Source organism: Strix uralensis, chromosome 24 (genome assembly GCF_047716275.1).
Source record: "Strix uralensis isolate ZFMK-TIS-50842 chromosome 24, bStrUra1, whole genome shotgun sequence".
Classification (NCBI taxonomy): Eukaryota; Metazoa; Chordata; class Aves; order Strigiformes; family Strigidae; genus Strix; species Strix uralensis.
The window spans coordinates 6862266-6880907 of record NC_133995.1 but is presented as its reverse complement, the minus strand read 5'-3'; the positions used below and the strand labels follow the sequence as shown (position 1 = coordinate 6880907).

The 18642-nt window shown below is 52.8% G+C and overlaps 2 protein-coding genes across 4 annotated transcripts in view; one reads left to right on the top strand and one right to left on the bottom strand.

The window, feature by feature from the left end:
• RBBP5 (RB binding protein 5, histone lysine methyltransferase complex subunit) overlaps positions 1-4642 on the top strand; it is a 41478-nt gene extending 36836 nt beyond the window's left edge. For both annotated transcript variants that reach the window (XM_074893961.1, XM_074893963.1), the window contains exon 14: positions 2838-4642. In XM_074893961.1, coding sequence (XP_074750062.1) covers positions 2838-2845 — 8 coding nt within the window. In that variant the 3' untranslated portion in view covers positions 2846-4642. The remainder of the gene's footprint in view (positions 1-2837) is intronic.
• The window catches only part of CNTN2 (contactin 2), a 33611-nt gene that overhangs the window by 13472 nt on the left and 1497 nt on the right, over positions 1-18642 (bottom strand). The window contains exons 2-8 of one of the 2 annotated variants that reach the window (XM_074893955.1): positions 7285-7405; positions 2631-2775; positions 2192-2367; positions 1773-1868; positions 1250-1459; positions 565-664; positions 122-297 (exon numbers count right to left, since the gene is read on the bottom strand). In XM_074893955.1, the coding sequence (XP_074750056.1) occupies positions 122-297; positions 565-664; positions 1250-1459; positions 1773-1868; positions 2192-2367; positions 2631-2775; positions 7285-7339 (958 nt within the window). In that variant the 5' untranslated portion in view covers positions 7340-7405. Of the gene's footprint in view, positions 1-121; positions 298-564; positions 665-1249; positions 1460-1772; positions 1869-2191; positions 2368-2630; positions 2776-7284; positions 7540-18642 lie in introns of those variants that run through there. The other variant, XM_074893956.1, reaches the window with a different exon arrangement.

Below are 18642 nucleotides of genomic sequence, written 5' to 3'. Positions count from 1 at the left end.
ATAGTGTAATTAGTGCTGATACGAGACAGGATCAGAGGTGGTGGTTTCACTCCCAGAGGCTCAGTCCATTGCCTGGGGTGTCTTGCCGTGCTCTGGAAAGGCATGTGCTTAAACGTGTTACCTTGAATGATGATGCGGCCCTGGTAGGTGTCTCTCCCTTTGATGTTTTCAGCCTCACACTCGTAAGTGCCTTCATCCTCAAAGTCAACATCCTGGATCTGCAAGAGGGGCTCGCTGCCGATCCACTTGGAGGACTGTGAGCCGTCCAGTTTCCTCCACTTTATTCGAGGAACAGGGCTATGTAAAAGTAAATCTGGTGAAGGCTAGCTCTTGGGTACCCCATGCTGCATTACAGTGTAACTCAGTCCCCATTTACCCACCCAGGCCCTGTCCCAGCTGGGCCTTGGCCAGCAGGACAGATGGCTTTAGCCATTTCCTCCCTCTTCCTATTCCCCCCCCATCTCTGCTCTACAGTAGACCCATTGAAGGGAGGGGTTGTGAAAGTTGCAGGTTCTGCGATACCCTCCCCATCCCAAGCCTGAGTGACACAGATGCTGCACTCACTTTCCAAAGGCAAAACACTCCAAAGTCACCATCTGCCCAGCCAGAGCGTAGGTGTCTGCAGGAAACCTGGCTTTTATGCTGGGTGCGTACTGCCTGGCATCTGTTAAAAGGAAAACACCGTTGAGGAGTTCTGGATGACTTCAGAATGGCACACGTGAGGTCTTAAAGGGCAGAGGTACCCTCAGGGTTACACTCCTTTCCAGAACCTTTGTGCATTTGGTAAGGCAACAGAGGCTAAGTTTCATTTTCTTTTTAAAACAGCTCTTACTGAAGTCTCTAAAAATCTCTTTACAACATCTCAGGACTATTTCTCCTTAATTTCCTACCTGCTTAACACCCTTTGCCCTGCCCAAGAAGTAGGTTTAGCTGCACCTCTGCAAGGTCACCGAAGGCAGAGTAGTTTCAGGGGTAGGTGAGCCTGCACAGGCTGCACCCTGTGCCATGTCTCTTTTCCAGAGAAACCCCGCTGGTGGGGTTTGTAGCTGCACAAGTGGCAAAGCCTGGGGAGAGGGCTGCTTCCCCCCAGGTTCCAGCCAATTAATATTTTTGTAGGCTCTTAAGCGACCCTGAGAGGCTGGTGGATGATTTGTGCACTGCTGAGTCCTGTGGAGCTCGAGTGCTTCGCGGTGGTTTGTTAGTTTTTGCATTTTGCCCAGTTCCCTTATGGTAATCCAAGAGCACTGACCCTCTGCAGCGAGGCTGAGCCGGGAGAACTTGCTGAAAACACTCTTGGTGATGAAGTCGATGTGACTGGTGGCAAAGCATGAATAGTTCCCCAGGTCGGAAGCCTCCGTCTTGGCAATGTAAAGGTTTCCCGTGGTCTGAGAGACGAAACGCCTTCCATCAGCTGGGATGAAATTGGGAAACTCATTCAGGAGCCATCGATAGGATAAACCTGTGGGGAAAGGAAAAAGGAACAAACTGCACAAGCTGCCTGTGGCCTCCCAGGTGGGACTAAACCCAGCAGGCCCCTTTCTAGACCAGTCTAAGCTGAAGTTGATCCTTGGATGGTACTTCTTTTCTCCACATGCTGAGTCCTACCTCTATTTTGTTGCTTTACAGAGTCTGAATTAAAAACAATTTGCTTCCCTAAAACTCCCAAAGAGAAGCAAGGAGTGCTTCACATGTCTGGGAATCCCTCGCTCTGTTGCATCTCTCCACGTGCTGCTAATCCCTGCTGGTGGCGATGCTGAAACACAAACCCTTACCTGGGTAATGGGGAGGAGGGCTGCAGGCGAACATCACTCCCCAGCCTTCTGTAATCTTCACGGGGTCTCGCTCTTCTGCAGAGAATTCCTGCAAAACTAAACATGCAAAGTGAAACCTGTCCGTGGATGAAGAAAACAGCTGGAGGAATTACTGTATTTTATCTCCCCCTCCACCAGCTGGTCTTTTCAGTGGTTGTACAGAGGAAGATCCAAAAATATTACTGACTTTCTCTGTAGTGCATCAAATTTCTACCGCACCTCCATGATATTGGGAAGCACCAGGGGATTTCTCCAGGTGGTGTTGGGTGCCATGCACAGGAGAGCTTCTCTCCAACCTTTATTAATGCGAGCAGGGGGGCTCAGTTCACCCCCAGCCTAACTGTGGCTGCATTTCATTTACCTTGTGGAGACAAACTTACAGCCAAAGCGGAGGGAGGCTTCCCTGCTGACCACCGTGCCCCTGGAATTAGATGCCACGCACTGGTAGGAGCCAGCGTCCTTGGCTTTCACTGGGTTGCTTATCACTAGGTCACCTGCAACCAGCCTGTAACGGGAATCTGGCTCCATCTTTATCTCTGTGCCATTCATCTTCCACCTGCCGAGAGCAAGTGTAGAGAGTGAGAGGGGTAAATACTCACTGCAACACTCATGCTTGTTTGCTTTTCCAGCTGCAGTGTGTTGGGATTTGAGTTAGATTTATATCTGGTCTGTGACCTGGGAGGGATGGCACATCACATGTGGACGAGGAGGCTGAATCCCGTGTTAGGGATTTTCTTTATAGAAAAGTGGAGAACAGAAAGCAAAATTCTTGAGGGTTGTGTCCCAGTCCTGGTAGAGGGAGAGAGCAGGCGAGCTCACCTGTAGGTCGCAGGAGGACTGGCTCTTGCTCGGCAAGCCAGCGTGACTTTCTCTTCTGCTGAGCCTTCAGGGAAGAGGGTGTGGACAGGCTGCTCTTCAAACACCGGCCCGTAGTTCCTTGTGCTACTCTGTGCGTGGCACCAAACTGCAAGAGAGGGAAAACCTGCTCAGCTCAATTTAGCTTTTTCTAAAAATTGTCATTTTTAGTTTTGTAGGATGTCCCTGGCAGCGTCAGAACTGCATCTAGAATAAAAGAAGGAGCAACACGCAAATCACAACCCATCTGTCGCCACAGCCCAGCCCCGACCATGGCTTTGGGCAGATAGTGTGCATTTCCCACTGAGCATCTCGCACCATCTCTGCTGTGCCAGAGGGACCACACATGGAAGACGTGCAGATGAAGGACACGCGTCTCTGGGAGAACCATGAACAGACGGGACTGGAGCTGGGAACCCCTGGATGCCCTCCTTGTGCCTGGCAGTGAGGACCTGCTGGTTCCTCCTCTGTACAAACTTCGGCTGATTGGTTCCTCCATGACAAGGGAGGGGAGAGGAGAACCTGGACCTTCACAGCCCCACCACTGCCTCCCTGCACTCGCCTGGCAGAGCCCCTCCATCCCTGCGTCCGCAACATTGTCAGCTCTTGATGACTCAAACCTGCTGCTTGCTGGTGGGCAAACCAATGCTGCAGGTATCAGTTCTGCTGTTCAGCTGGTGGGATGTGCTTGAAGCTTCCTTTGTGGTGTTCAGACACGGGTTGGATTCTGATCTCACTGACATGAGTGTGGCTCAGGCATAGGCACAGGAGGAACATAAGGCCCTACCTGCCTTCTGTGCTGTGTCTGGGCCACCCTTTGGCGTGATGATGATGTTTCACCTGCCAGTGCCAGCTGTCTGCAGTGAGTGACTCTGTGTCTCAGATAAATGGCAAATTCTAGCAGACCCCTTCCACACAGGCTTTTTGGAACCAGCAGTGCAAATAAATAAGAACAAAGCAGAAGCTGCCTGGAAATCTCTTACCTGCAGAAGCGGCTAGTGGTATAAGATTGCCAGCAAGTCTGTTCTCTCCCTGGCACCCTGAGAAATGCCCGTCCCTCAGCAGGGATGGAGCCACCTCAGGGCAGTGTGCTCCCTCCCAGCACAGTCCCCTCTGCCTCTGCAGTGATAAGCTCAGAGATGCTTACCTACCCCCAGGATCCTTCTCAGCTTTGTAATTGAATTAATAACTGTCTTAAAACTGCCATGCCAACCAGCAATCTGTTTCCTTCCCTACAGTACCCAGCATGGTCACTAGTTAAATTAAGTGACTCTAGTAAGTGTGATGTTTTATGCAAGAGTAACTTCCAGCAGGGAATGGCCAGCTCAGCTCTCCTGGGCTCGGGGGAAGCAGCCCTTTACCTGCAGCTCCTGGGGTTCGTCTCATGTTCCGGCTGCTCTTGCATGCGGAGATGAGGATGAGACGGGAGAGGGGCTCCACTAATTGGCTCAGTGGGTTCGGAGCAGCTGTCGGCTGCTCCTTGTGTCCGAGCATCAGCCAATTACCCCGGCCCTCGGCTCCGGCAGCGGGATGTGCTGCTGCAAGGGAGCCGCACGCGGGCAGGAGCCTGACGGTCCCTGGTGTCACGCAGCTGAGAGGGACGCTAGCCTGTGTCTGATACTTTGGAGCAAGAGAAAAGCAGCGTTTTGAGGGTTGTATTCCCTCCAAATTAGCGTAGGTGCCATTTTCCTTCTATACAGTTATATGCACAAAGGAGAAGCTTGTGTAAGCTGGAAATCTTCTCTCAGTTGGGTCAGCAGTGGTTATGCTGAGCAAGTCTCAGCTGGAAATAACTCTGCTGACCAGCAGGTAAAATAATCGTGAGTTAATGGAGAAATTAATAAGGAGTATATTAATTGTGTTCTGATAGATGGTAGTGAATGAATTAAGGTTTAACAGCTTTACATTTTGAGATTAACAGGTAGCATATGGTAAATAATTTCTATTTATTTACCAAATAAAATATATATTATTAACACTCGCATGCATGCCTTTTCTCATGGGATGCTCTTTCCCAATCAAGCCAAATTAGGCTAATCATCCCTTCTGGTTCCACCCAGAGTCTGCACCCCGTTGCTGTCCGCTGCTGTCCCTTTCCCTCTGCCAAGGTTATGGACTACAACTGTCAGGCATTGATTTCCTCAAATGTAATCAATGCCAGGAGTTCGGATGAGTTTTTATCTACAGTTCCAAGGTGTCTGGTTGGTGTTGGGGGTGAAATGCCTGGATCTCACCCATTAAGCAAAACAACGGTTAGATTAAAGTAATAATTAAACAGTTACAAGATCGGGATAAGGTTAGAACTAAGAATGGAGAGCAAAGCAGAGTGGTAAATCTCAATGCGTCTGAGACTGATCATCTGGGCTACTTCTATCGCCCCAGAACTCTCATTTTTAATGTTACCAAAACAGGTACTTTCCTTGGGCTCAGACATTTGGATAACGGGGAGAAAACAAACACAAAATAAAGCCAAATCTGCAAGAAGCAGAGCGACCTGCTCAGAGTTGGGCAAGCCTTATGCAGCCCTACTTTCTGTGTTAAAATCCAGCTAGGAGAGCAGAAATTGTGGTTAATATGCTGCTGTGCCTCTCTAGAACAACATTCATTATTAGGAAAAATAAATATTAACACCAAAATAAATAGGAATAGGTGAAAGTGGAATATCTGAAAATTAAGATTTGGAAAAACAGCTGCAGAAACACTCAAAGCTTTCACACAGCGCTCGAAGAGTGACTTGTGCTGCTGTTTGGGAGAGAAAAATACCGTATCGTGAAAAACACCACCAAGGACATAGCAGTCTCTGCGCGTCTAAAAAAATCCCAAACTTTATACCAGATATTGCTGGAATAGACAAAACTCAAACCTTATCTCCTTTGCCACTGCAGGAAGCGGGGAGGTGACTGCCAGTGCCTCCCTCGTGCAGTGGTGCTGGCCTATTTCTGGCCAAGGTGGTTTTGCATTATTATTAGTATTTGGAATATGCTGAAAGTCAGACCTGGAAAGCCCAGGTGTCCAGGAGGATGAACGCTTTCCCTTTGTGCTGAGCCCCACGCTAGCTTTGGAGACCAGGAAATGATAAATATCTCAGTTGAACGTTTTCCAAGATGTATTCCAGTTTATGAGGACATCAGCAGCAATCCTTTTATTGAGCACAGGCAGCACAGCCACAGCTCCGGAGCACTGACCACAGCCTGAAGCCTTGGCACATGAGGGAGCTGGGCAATTAATTGGATTTATAGAAAATCTGAACACACACACACACACACACACACACACACACATGCACAAGTCAAAGTGGTTATTTTTGAAGAGCAGCTCTCTGAGGAACAGAGGGTTATTTTTAACGAGAAGCTTTATGAGGAACAAAGGGACAGGGCTTTGGCTAGCCTTAGATTTCAAGATTTTCCATGGCCTTTACTGAATGAAGAAAGGCTAGAGAGACTTTTAGACTTTTCTGACAGCCTTGTTCATTAGAGTCGTCTCTGTGCGCTTCATAAGCTTTAAACCTTTACGTGTTGCTGGGAAATCATCCGTTCGGTGATACGGCCAGGGGAGGGGTGACATTGCCAACCCAGCTTCCCAGGGCTGGAGCCAACAGCCCAGACTTGGAGGCTTTGGGCCTTCAGCCCCTCTGGAGTGTTTCCTTGAGCCTCATCTCTAGCTGACATCATTTTGTCCCTTGCTCCTGTTCCCAGTGAGGATTTCTCTCTGTCCCAGCTGCCTCCTGAGGTCCATTGCATCATCAGCCAAAGGTCAAGAGAAAATAACCTCACAGGCTTTACAGTGAGTCATTTTTTGTGGGCTCAGCTTGGACAGGGAGCAAGTTGCGCGAACTCAGCTGGTTAATGGGAGAGTCCAACTCCATCTTGCTGCCTCTACCAGATTTGGGTCAGACCAATTTCCAAACAGGCTAATTGCCTCCCAATCTAGGGCAGCCACCCCTCCCTCTGCCTCCTCGGGGATCCAGAGAACATTAAAAGTTAATTAGATATTTATAAGGACAGGCGAGCAGTCTCTGCCTGGGATGATGTATTAGCTTGAAGACATTATCTAATTCTCAGTTGTCTGAAATGAAATGTCTCCCTGCTGAAAAGGGACCTTCAGAGTGCAGCCTGAGACTCCCTGAGATCCAGAAACGGTCCCTGATGAACGGGGGAATATTTGCAGTCAGGGTATGGCCAAAAAGGCTTCCCTAGAAAAACTGGGAGGCAAAGTGGCTTCACCTTGAGCGAGTCCCGCTGGCAGGAGGAAATTCCTCCTTGCGCTGAGGCCAGGACAAGCCTGGGCTGCAGAGGGGCACTGACCCTGCCAGGGCTTCGCCTGAGGATCTGCACCTCCTGCATTTCACCTCAATTTGAGTTTAGAAAGGGGGAGACTCATGTGTCAACCGTTCCTGTCCTTTTTCTTGAGCGTTACAAAGGGAAGTTGGCCGTAGCATGGACACATCCCCTGGCTGCACAAAGCACCCGGAGAATTGGGTTCAGCGGAGAGCTGCGCCCCGGGCGAGCAACGTGACACGTGCATCGTGTTCCCCGGGCCGTGTCCTGCTTGGCACCTCCGACAGCCCCTCTGGGCTCTCCCAGGGAAACCTTGGGACGGAAAGGCGAGGGGCTCTTACCCAGAGCAGTGACAACAGCCAGGGATGTGCGGACAAATCCAGCGGCGCTTCCCATCCTGCGCCTCCGGCCGGGTTATGGCCTCCGCGGCCGAGCCTCTACGGGGGAGTGGGGACAGCAGGCCTGCGAGAGACACAGAGAGAGGGGGGTTATCTGCAGCGTTTCTGTGCTCCGGTCGAGGGTCCGGCACCCAGCTGCGTGTCCCCGCTGGCCACGGGCCCAGGGTGAGAGTCACTCGGGGGCAAACATCCAGCCGCCTGGAGAGGAACACACAGGGGTTTGAAGGAGCTCTTTTTCTTTCTGACATGACAGATCTGGTTGGGGAATTGTTGCTCCTCCTCCCTTACTATCTGCTGCTCTTCCTCCCTCCAAAAATAATGCTTCCTTCCTAGCATTTTATATTAAAAACCACAAAGCTAGAAGCACACATGATATTAGTAGGGGGAGGAGGAGGAAGTAGTAATTTGTTCTTGTTATTTTGCGAAAATGCATCTTTAATTGAAACTCTTCAGGCAGGGAGTGACTGCTTTTGGGTGCTGCGCCAGCCCGGAGTCTCTCGTTCTGGAGAAGTTGGGGGGACCCAGCTCGTCACCATGCCCAGCACCCCAGCTTGCAGAGCATCCGTGCGGTGAGCTCACGCTTGCAGGGCAGCATGGAAAGCCAGTGGCACAAAGTGGCTGCACAAGGCTGGGTCATTTCCTGCTTTTCTTCCAAGTTTAATGCTTTTGAATAGTTAATCAAGAGATAACGGAGCGCCAAGGCATTTCCTGATGCCGCGAGACACATTAGTAGGTGGAGCAGTGATTTCCAGTCTCCTCTGCAGACTCCTGTCTTCCAAGATCTCTCAAAAAGAAAAAACTCTGAACAAAACACGGAGCTGTTTGTGCAGATCCCGGTCCCTGCACTCTCCTGGCTAAACCCACCGCGGGACCAGCTTCAGCACACGCACCTCTTTCCTTGTAACTCCACCGGGCATGTTGGGCTGGGTTTTTTTTTTTCCCTCTTTGTTAACAAAGCCTTTTGAAATACCGCATCGAGGAGCCCTGCAGCCCGGCGGATCCTCGTGTTCCCCGGTGCCCTCCCAGACACACACCCCGGTGAGCGGCTGCTGACAGCGCTGCCAGGAGCCGGGCTGCTCGTGGGCCGCGAGTGCTGCTTATCCCTCTGCTCCAGCTGGTGCTGCTTCCACTCCTCTCCCTGCCCATCTGTCTGCCCAGGCAGGCAGTGCTGCTCCTAAGCTCCCCCAAGCAGGGATTAGCTTTCCATCCCATGGGATGCAGCCCCCCGTCCAGTGCTGCTTTAAAAAAAATCCAGTGCCCCGCTCATTATTAACAGCCCTTGAAACGCACCTGAGCAAACAGTGATAGTCCAGTGTTTGCTTCATGTCCTACCTCGGGGGACTCTGGCTGGGTGGAAGAGCCACCTGGCCTCTGTGTTCTCACCCAAAAGAGAAGATTTTGCTACCAACACTTGAAAGGGAGGAGACCCCATCCCAAACCCTCCTCAGTTTTCATCTTGCTTGGGTCAGAGGGCTGGATCCCAGCCTCCCGGTGCGGCGCTGAGAGCAGAGCCCAGCCTGCCCGCCCTTAGCTAGCTCATGCCCTGGTTTAATATTTTTTATGACAGGCCCCTAAATAAGGCTGGTGCTTAATTATACAGTGTGGCGGGGAAGGAGGGACCCTGCCATAAAGGAATGGCGGGAGAGGGCCGAGCTGTGTTCCAGCCAGGCGATTCGGGGACAAAGTGGAGAAGGGCGTGAGATGCATTTCCATGAAAGCTGCTCCACGCAGTTTGTTCCAGCAGCCCTGAAGTGAGTCAGTCACATGAAATCACTTGATGTCAACGAGAATCATGCCCCAAATGGTGTCCTGAACCCACGGCCTTTCAGCTAACACTGCCTCATTGTTCCGCTGCCTTCACCCTCTGCCTGCTTCTCTCTCATGTGTCTTGTGCTCCCGTCGTAAGCACTTTGGGACAAGGACCAGCTTTTAGCTCGATCTGTTTTGCAGGCAGCGCTGCGGTGTGGGCTTGCAGGCGATGCCAGCGCTGCACTAACTAATAAATTGACTTTTCCAAGTCTTTGCAGTTTGGTTTCTTCACCAGCATGTTGCAATGCCCAGGGTTTGTGGAAGGCAGCGAGCATCGAAGCTGTGCCTACACCCCGCGGCAGCAAATCAGAGTCTTGCTCCGTCGCTGTCAGCCCCGTTTCCTGAGGCTGAGTCCTCTGAGTGTGCCCCAGGAGCTGCCCGCGAAGGCGCTGCCTGGCTGCAGCTTTGCTCTCTTCTATTCATTTTTCCTCTCACTTCTAAAACAAATAGGAAAGAGTGTGGGAAAGTTGGATTTTGTTATTTTTAATAAGGAGCAGGCAGCGTGAGGAGGTTGAGGAGCGCGGTGTTGGCTGTCCTCCCTCCTGGGGGGCTGGAGGCTCCTCCGGGCTGCTCCTGCCCCTCTGCCACCTTTCTGGTTTTATCAGCACTTCACACTTTCTGCTCTATGAAATAGAGATGCTGCATTTGAGCGAGAGCAGATTGCATCCTGCCTCTCCTGGGTGCTTTCGCCTAAACAAGCAGCGGTCCCAAGGGCTGAGCTGAGGTCTGCTCAGGAGGGTGAGCTGCGATGCCCTTCTGCAGGAATACTTCTACTAGTGTCCCCCTTCAGCCTCCTTCCCTGCGGCCAAGCAAAGCTGGTGTCTTGTAAAAATTAAGCTGATTTGAATTATTTAATTAGTTGTTGATTCATTATTTATGATGTAAACTACAGCTTTGATCCCCAGTTCTGCTGCTGGCTCTGGCTCTTGCAGCTTCCCTCTTTCCACCCCAACCTCCCCACCTGCTCTGATCCCTAACGTTCACATCATTTTCTCTTCTCACTTCCTTGTGTCCATCCCTCCATTTCTCCAGAATCCCCCTCACGCACACAGACGTGTATTTGCTCCGGAAACACTCAGGGTCCTTTCCAAAGGCGAGATGTGCGGGGCTGCGGCTCTGCAGGCTGAGGTGGGGCTTGGAGAGGCTCTTGCCAAGGGGGCACAGGGAGATGCTCCTGTTTTGCTCTTCTAAATCCAGCCTCAGCCCAGCCCGTGCTTTAACTCCTTTGTAAAAAGTTAGGAATGTGATAGCCATGGAGAGCTCCAGGTACAGTCCACATCAAACGAACACGTAAGAGAATAACAGTAATTTCTACAAGTGCTGACGCTGTATTTGTTCGCAATTAGAGACTAGATGAAATAATCCTCTCAGATACTGTTTTGCGTGTTCCCGATTGTCTTATCGCCTGAGTGCCATGATCAAATTGTGCTCGTGGGCCTGATGCTGCGAGATCGCACCTGGGGCTGCACGGGGACCCCGGGGGCATCTTAAAGCCACGACCCCGACCCCGAGCTGTGGATCCTGCATCCGACTCTCAACTTCAGAGCATGGGTGTGCGCTTTGCACCTGATACTTAGACCTGTGCTCCATCCTTAATTAGAAGAGGGCCCACGGGGACCTGTTCTTTCCCCTCTTCATAGGGTATTTTGACAGTCACTCGAGAACCTTCTGTTGTACTGAAAGGGGATCTGTCATCCCCGCTAATGGATGTGTCATTAATACTTCCAGTAGCAAGGGAGGCATGGGCACACTCAAAAACATGTGCATTAGCCCTTTCCTCTGGAGCCCCTGGGACCTGGGAGCAATCCGTTACTGTGGAGGCAGAGTTAAAGAGCTACGGGGAGATTTTGAGTCCTCCTCTGGGAGAGGAGATGCTGCCTGGTCCAGCGCCCGCAGCTCCAGTCCCGGCTGTGGAGCAGCATCCTTCGGAGGAGGCGACTCCAGCAGGATGCTGGGCATGGGGGGGCCAGAAATGGATTTTGGTAGGAGATGGGCTTTAACAGGAGATGACATGGCCTGCACAGGCCAAGTGGTGTCTATTACTGGGGTAAATGAGTGTAATTCAATCTCCTGTGGTTACGTGATGAGATGAGCATTTGTGTGTAAGTGGGGCAGCTCCTGCTGCAGCGTTCCCCGGGGAAGGTTTGCTCCTGAGGGTGGGTGACACAGGAGCTGGTCCTGTGCTGTGAGTGTCCCTTTTATTAGGGATCGTCACTAAGGCTGGGAAGGGCACGCTTCTGATCTTTGCTGGATTTTGCCTTGCAAAACCTGTTCCAGTTGAGGTACATTTTGTCCATCCCCAGAACAGCATGTTTCAGTGAGTTGCGAATGGTTTTATTGTAATGTCTCTGTCCTCTTGTAACACCGCCTGTGCTCAGGAGAGGCTGATCTAGATGCAGACTCTGGGTTCAGCCTTTCCTGAGCTTCTTTGGGTTCAGATCTGTTGGTGGCCCCAGGACCTGCAGCAGAAATCTTGGGACCACCCAAAATCCATCCTAAGCAGTGAAGTTTCCACGGTCCAAATGAGGACTGGCCAAAGCACCCTCAGAGGGGTTCAGAGCCCTGTGGTGGAGCTCAGCCCTCCCCAAGCTCATCAGTCCTCCCATAATGGAGACAAAACCCTGTCAGCAGTTACTGGGGGAACCCTGCTCCCCAGTGCGTGACCCTGATGTAGAGGGATGCTGCGGGCCCTGCCTGCTGGCTTTGATACCTGCCCCAACCGTGGCAGAGATGAGATGTGCCCCAAAAACACTTCTAGCAGTAGCTGGGGGGGTCCTGTGTGCCCTCACTCCTGCCCAGGTGGGTTTGGATCATTCTCGGCATGTTAGAAAAGTCCCAAAGGCTCTGCCCCTGCACAGCTTTTGAAGGCAGAGCCCTTCTCCTCTGCTGTGCAGGCTGAGGGAGAGGAGCAGCACCAGCTCCTCCCTGCTGTCCCCATCCTGCTCCGTCAGCCGCACTCAGAGCAGAGCCCAGGGTGTGGCTGCTGTCACCACTGCAGGGACTGTGCGATGGGCACATTCACCTGCCCAGGATCTCTGTCTGCACCCCAATATCGCCCTCAGGAGCTGGGCAGTGGGATGGAGGGAGGCAACAAGAGTGGGGACTTGGAGAGGGAGAGCTCTCCCCGCCCCCCCGGCTGTGCTTGCACAGGAGGAGCTGAGGCTGGTGGAGGAGCCTGGGAGCCTCCAGCCCGAAGTGGTGGGAGCAGATGGTGCTCACAGCCTGGGCTCCTTCCCTGCCAGCAGCTCCCCGCCGGGCCATGGCGATGCCACCCGCAGCCAGGGCTCTGCTGTCCGGATGCGTTTGTTACTGCCCGATGGGCCCAGGCGTGGTGGCACAACGCAGGGGACACGCTCAGCATGTCCTGCCTGCGGGAGGGCTTTGCTGCAGAGCTGGGCGAGGGGGCACCTGCGGGCGGGGAGCTCACCCCCAGGTGGGGTGAGTTAAAGCAGGTGTTTTCAATCCATCTGTCTGTCTGTCTGTCTGCCCTTGCTGCTGCTTTTGCACCTGGGCCAGGCAGGCAGCAGGCAGGGGAGGTGCGGAGCAGTGGCTGTGATGTTCAACAGCCCGGCTCAGGGACAAGGGAGATGGCCCGTGGCAGAGGGTCTGAGCCCTGGGATGGCAACAGGGCCACCAAGCAAGGGGCTTGCACAGGCCAGGCTGAATTGGAGCCCTCAGAGCCAGGGCCTCTGCCCTGGCCCTGTGCCCCAGGTGTGAGCAATTACAACCAGCCCTTGTTAGTATAATTACAGGCTGGGCTCTATCTTCCTAGCTCAGTGTGGAGACCAGAGAGTGTGGTGGAGAGAGGTAAGAGGGGAAAGAAGATGCAAAGGTTTAATTTGGGGGCCCTCAAGCCCCCAGAGGAATAGGGTGGGGAGCTGCAGCAGGGCAGGACCCTGTCAGGAGGGGGTGGGTGCAGGGGTTCACCCCTCAGCATGGTTGGGAAGGGTGGCCTGAGCTCCCCTGGGGGCTGGTGTTGCTGGTTGCTGGCACTGGGTACTTACTCTGGTTCTTGGTGTGGTCTGTAGCCCTGACTGGTTTGTGCTGCTGTGTCCAGGCTTGGCGAGTGCTGCCAGCCTGGGGTTCCCTGGCCTGGCTGTGCCGTGGTCTTAACCCCCAGCATGGCCTTTGTGTCCCTGTCCCTTCACTAGTAAGAGCCTCTAGCATGCTGCCTGCTTCTGGGAGCTCTTGGCTGAGATATATTGTACTTCTAGAAATAAAGTCAAGCAGCAAAATAGCAATCCAGGGATTGTGCATCACACAAACCTGCTTTGCTTGCTGCTAGAAGAAAAGTTAGTTGTGTTTGCTGAGGCACCTCCAAAACTTGGGTGGGATTTTATTTGGGGTGGGTTTTTGTTTGGGTTGGAGCTGGCTCTGCTCCTGTTGCTTTCTGTTGGACGGGCTGGGCGCAGGAGGGCTGCAGGCTCCTCGCAGGGCGCTGCAAACCAATTTACATCTGGAGCAATTCTGAATCGCCATATCCATGGAAACTAAGAGCTTCTCCCTTTGACACGGAGCATCCCGAGCGATGCCATTCCCGCTCCCTGTAGGGCTGGGTCCAGAGGTGTGTGCGTGGGCCCTAATTAATTTTTTCGGAGAGCGCAGCGGGCTGTAGGGTTTGGTGTGTGTGAATGGATGGAGGGGCAGAGCCTTGTGTGTACGATGATGCCTAAACCACCGGTGGCTGTGCAGGGGTGAATTGTCTGGCTGGCACGTGTGCCCACGCCTCGGCTTGTCCATGCACAGACCCGTGGGCACGGGGTAACACGGAGTGAGCGGTCAGGAGTGACTCCAGCGCTTCTGGGTGTATTTAATCCCCCTGGTGCCTTGGGGTGCGGGAGGATGTGCGCTGCCTGCCCCGGGGAGGAAAGGCTCTGGGCATCCCTTTCCTAGGGCTGTGAGACCAGCTGGGGAGGGGACATGCTGGGACGGGTGCTCTCACCCTGCACCAATCCCTTGACTATGTTCCTGCATCTTATCAATCTCTGATTCATTTAATTGTAACAGAACTGGCTTGATAAGGATCAATATTTGATCAGTGGCTCCTGCTCTTTCCCCCTGGGGTGGGTGAAGGGAGGGGAGCGGCTCAGAGCGGTGTAGGGGGGTGAAGTGAGAGGGGGCAACCCAGATTATCCAACATCCTGGAAAAAATGAGAGAAAAATCTCAGCGAGGGGAGGGATGCCCTTCCCTTGGGACACAGGAAACTCTGCTTCAGCAAATGCATCACTGGCGTGACTGGGGAGAGCCCTGCGCTGCCAGGAGGGGACCGAGGCTGCCACGCTCGTGCCTTTTGCATCACTTTTTTTTTTTTTTTTTTGTTAGACGGACCCGTGTTTGAGCAAAGTGCTGGGAGAAGAGCTGCTGCTCTCAGGCTGCACTTCTCCAAGTGGATTATACGGGGCGTTACGGGGACAAGCGTGTGGCGTGTCACGGACGAGACGGTCCTGATGCCTGAGAGCAACTCCGGGCAGGGGGAGGTTTAGCTTCGCTTAGGGACAAAATAGGCCTGTCTAGTCCTTCTGGTCCTGGCGCAAGGAGCAGGCAGGCTCTGATGTGCTCCCAGCAGGACAGCTGTATTAAGGCAGGGTCTTCAGGCACTCACTGTTTTCTCTGTGTCTTTTAAGTGCTTTTTCCTAATAATTGGTTGGTGCATTCATGTACATCGCGGGTCACGGCACCTCATTGTAAGAGGGTCTCAGTGGGAGTTTTCTTTTGGTTCAGCCCCCAGCCAGCAAGTCCAGTCCCTCCCCCCCTCCCCAGACAGGCAACCCCCCCCCGCCCCGTGCTTGTGCCCAGCTCAGCGCCTCTTTGTGAGGGAGACAAAGCCAGGCTCTGCGGTCGGTCCGAGACACGGACTGGGGGTGTGCACAGCACTGGGGCGTGATGGGTTTGGGACTGGAGTTGCTGCAATGGTAAAATCTAATTGTAATAAACCAGGTGATGTTACGAGTGGGCCTTTACTGCTTTTTCTGTTGTGTTGGGCAGTTTGAAGTTTAGATCTGAGCTTTGCAGTTAGTGTTTTTGATTTTAATTTATTTTTTCTGAACTGGCCAGATCCCATCTCTGGCTGCAGTTACCTTTCACCTTAGTGCCTTGGAGTGGTAGGAATACAGCCTGAGCTGTGTGATCCTCAGCTCTGCTGCAATAAGCCCTTGGTAAATCCTCTGAGTGTTAGAGCTGAAGCGTTTGGTGGGACCTGGAGGTTTCCCCACAGCCAGACCAGGCTCGTGCCACCTCTGGGCAAGACCCTGGTGTCCATGGGCAGCGCTGTCAGAGTGGCTGCAGCAGCATCTCAGCCCTGAGGAGATGCTGTGGGACCAGCACAGTGTGTGAGAAAGCAAAGGAGACCAACAGAAACAGCCAGGAGACCTTCCCATGCAGGGTCTGGACCCGGGGGGCAGAGGGGATGGAGGGAGCTTTGCTGGGGAGGGGATTTCCCCACGAGCTGCCTCGCAGGCTGGGCACGAGTGTGGTGTTTGACCAAGGCTGCCAGCATGCCGCTCCTAAGCTCTCCCTGAAGACTTGTGTTTCAATCGATAGCCTGACTTGATAGCAGCTGGAAGGATGCTTAAAGTCGTTGAAAACAAGGCCACAAGTGACTCCAGTTTAGCACATGGATGTTTGAGAGATGATGTCTGCCCGAAATCCTCATTAATGCCCTGATTACGGTTGCTAAAGTTCCAAATCTGGGGCCCTTCTTACAGACACTCCTCTGCAAAATTAACATGTTGCAAACCCCTCTCTGAGCATAGCTGAGCACAACCTCGAACCTCTTTGCCTAGGAAATGCAGGTTATTAATCTGGGGTTGCCCAGGAGGGGATGCTGAGACAGGCTGAATATCAGGGAGAATGCTGGCAAAAGGGACGGGAAGGGAGTCGAGGTCTGGCTGTGCATGCTGCTATCATCTCCCCAAAATAAAACTCCAAAATAAAGCTTCACGCTGCAGGTTTTCCTTTCCTCTTACAGCGCAGCACCACGCATTGAGCACGCACAGCTCGGCCGTGGGGAGCTCTGCCTAAACCCCGGGACATCCACAGCGCTGCCAGCCTCACAAACCCACCCACTTTCTGCCATTAGTGCTACCGTGGCGTCAGCAGCAGCAACTCTTTGATGTGGCAGCGGTATAAATAGCTCCCTACCTGCGACAGAGCCTGGCTCCCTCCCCTCCGCTGCCTGGTAAATCACTTGGCAGGAGCCAGTCCTGGGGAGAGGCTGTAGCAAGAAAAAACAAGTGCAGAGCTCAGGGAAACCTGGCGAACGCATCCCTGGGAAGGTGATGTCGTCTGTGGGGAAGCCCTAACACCTACCAGCGCGTCACAGCAGCGCTGGTGCTGGCTGCGCTGTTTGTGTTGCTGGGTGAAGTCGTGCCCGCAGCAAGAGCCTTCCCAGTGTGGTGGGGGGGTCTGTGTGTGGCACCGAGTGCCTGCCCCAGCCCCGCAGAGCTCCTCAGCCCTCGCCTTGGCCCCGCTGCATCACCAGGAGCTTGTGCTGGCCGTGCTGGGGGGGTGCAGCATCCCCAGGCAGAGGGGAGCTTGGTGATGTGATGCTAAAATCCTCTCCCTCCTAGGAGAGGGTTAGAGTACCCTCTGCACTGGTGTCCTGTTTATTTTGCTCCTTGGGAGGCGTCATCCCTGCGTCTGACCTTCTCGCCTGTCTTTGAATACGAAAAACCACCTTAAGTCTCCAAATAGTGACAAACTGATCTCTTCTTTATAAATAACAAGCAAGAACCAGCGAAAAACATATATCCCTCTTCCTTTCTCCAGCGTAGGCTCCCTGTTTTATGGCGCTCTGGTGCAGGACTGACAGCTCTACAGGTTGTACGATAAATAACACATGTAATAATTTAGGATCTAGGCTGCTGTTGGGGGCTGGGTTCAGTATTTTACATTGGCTGTGGGTGGGAATAGCTCTCCTGCTCCCTGAGGTCTTGGGACATCTCCCTCGTGGTTGTGTTAAACGTCCCTCTGGTGAGATCTTGGACTCTACGGGGGTGTGGCAATGGGACCAAGAGCATTTGTCACAGAGAAGAAAATAGTTTGGGTTCAAGGAAGCAGTTTTGTATGGCTTGAGAGCTGACTTTGTTTCCCAATCTGCCAAGACCTTCTCTACAGCTCCACAAGCACCCAGAGATGTTTAGTGTTGGGGAAAGACAGAAGGTGTCTAGGAAGAGCCTGATACAGCCAATCACAGTAGATTTTAATAATGTTTCTTCCCTTCCATCTATTTTTATTTTTACTCTAAGGAAGCCTCTCTTACCTCTTTCTGTGTATCTGTGCTTTAACAGCATCTCTGAAAGCCCCCGGTCGATGCTGGGGTTTCCTGCGTGATGTATTTGTTTATATGGCAACGCTGCAAGATAACCTGGTACGAAAGGGGGGGTGTGGTGCTGTCCCGCTGCTGCAGAGCCCTGGGCTTACAGGGTTGCCATCAGTCCATCCCAAAATCTTCCTGTGGTTCCTCATCCCTGGAAAACAGGGCTGATAGTGCCTGACACTGATTTAGGAAGGAGATGTGCCTCCGGGTGTGCAGGGAAAGTACAGGCAGTGCTGTGAAGCCAGTTCCCCACAAAATGGAACAAAACCCACCTCTGTTTTGAGTAGAAGTGCCCTGGGCTGGCCAGCGTGGGTGAGCCCGGTGCTGGGAGCCAGCCCTGTGGCCACAGAGCCCGGGGCTCGCTGGCTCCCAGGGCTCTGCTCCGCTGGGCAGGGAGCCCTGCACTTCTTGGCTGGGGAGCTGTCGGGAGGCTCCCTCGGGATGTGATGTGTTCCAGGTGACTGTGTGGGTTTGCATTGTGCCCGGCACCCCCAAGGAAAAAATTTCAAAGATTGGGGTGGTGGCGCTGCCATTGCAAGTAGACAGTGCTGAGGGGGAGCTTGGGGAGTGCTGGGGGTTGCTGAAGGGAGGAGGCACTGAGAAACCCAGGGAGGTGTCTGCCTCTTGTTGGGGTCGATGACTTTTCATGGATAATTTGGACTTTGGGCATGCACAAAGCACGCAGGGTGGTTGGACAGCTGGGCTGTGCTTTAATGCACGTGAGCTCAGTCTCCACGTGGGCTCCCAGCTCCGTGGGCCAGACCCTCCGTGTGCCGTGTCTGGAGTGTGTGTGGGAAATACCTCCCTAAGGACGTGGTTGGGTTTTCAGCCTTTTATGATTTGCTTGTGGTAAATTTGCAGAGAAAATAATAGCACAGGCCATTAAATTCTCTGCGGATATTTTGAGTGACAAAAGTCGTGGTTGCTCTGTTTGATAGTAATTGATCGGGTGATGGAGAAGAGCATTAGCATCCCTTTGTCTCAGTCTACTCGTGCTCCAGGGAGAGCATGCAGCTGGGCCTGACGTGACACTCTTGTGTTCTGTGTTATTTAGTCTTGGGTAATTCTGCTCCACCCCTGGAAAGTACAGTTATTTCCAGAAAGTTTGGGATCTGCTGCTTTCCTGTATTAGCAAAGCAAACAGCTTTTGGAGTGGCTGGGGTTGCCGTTGGGT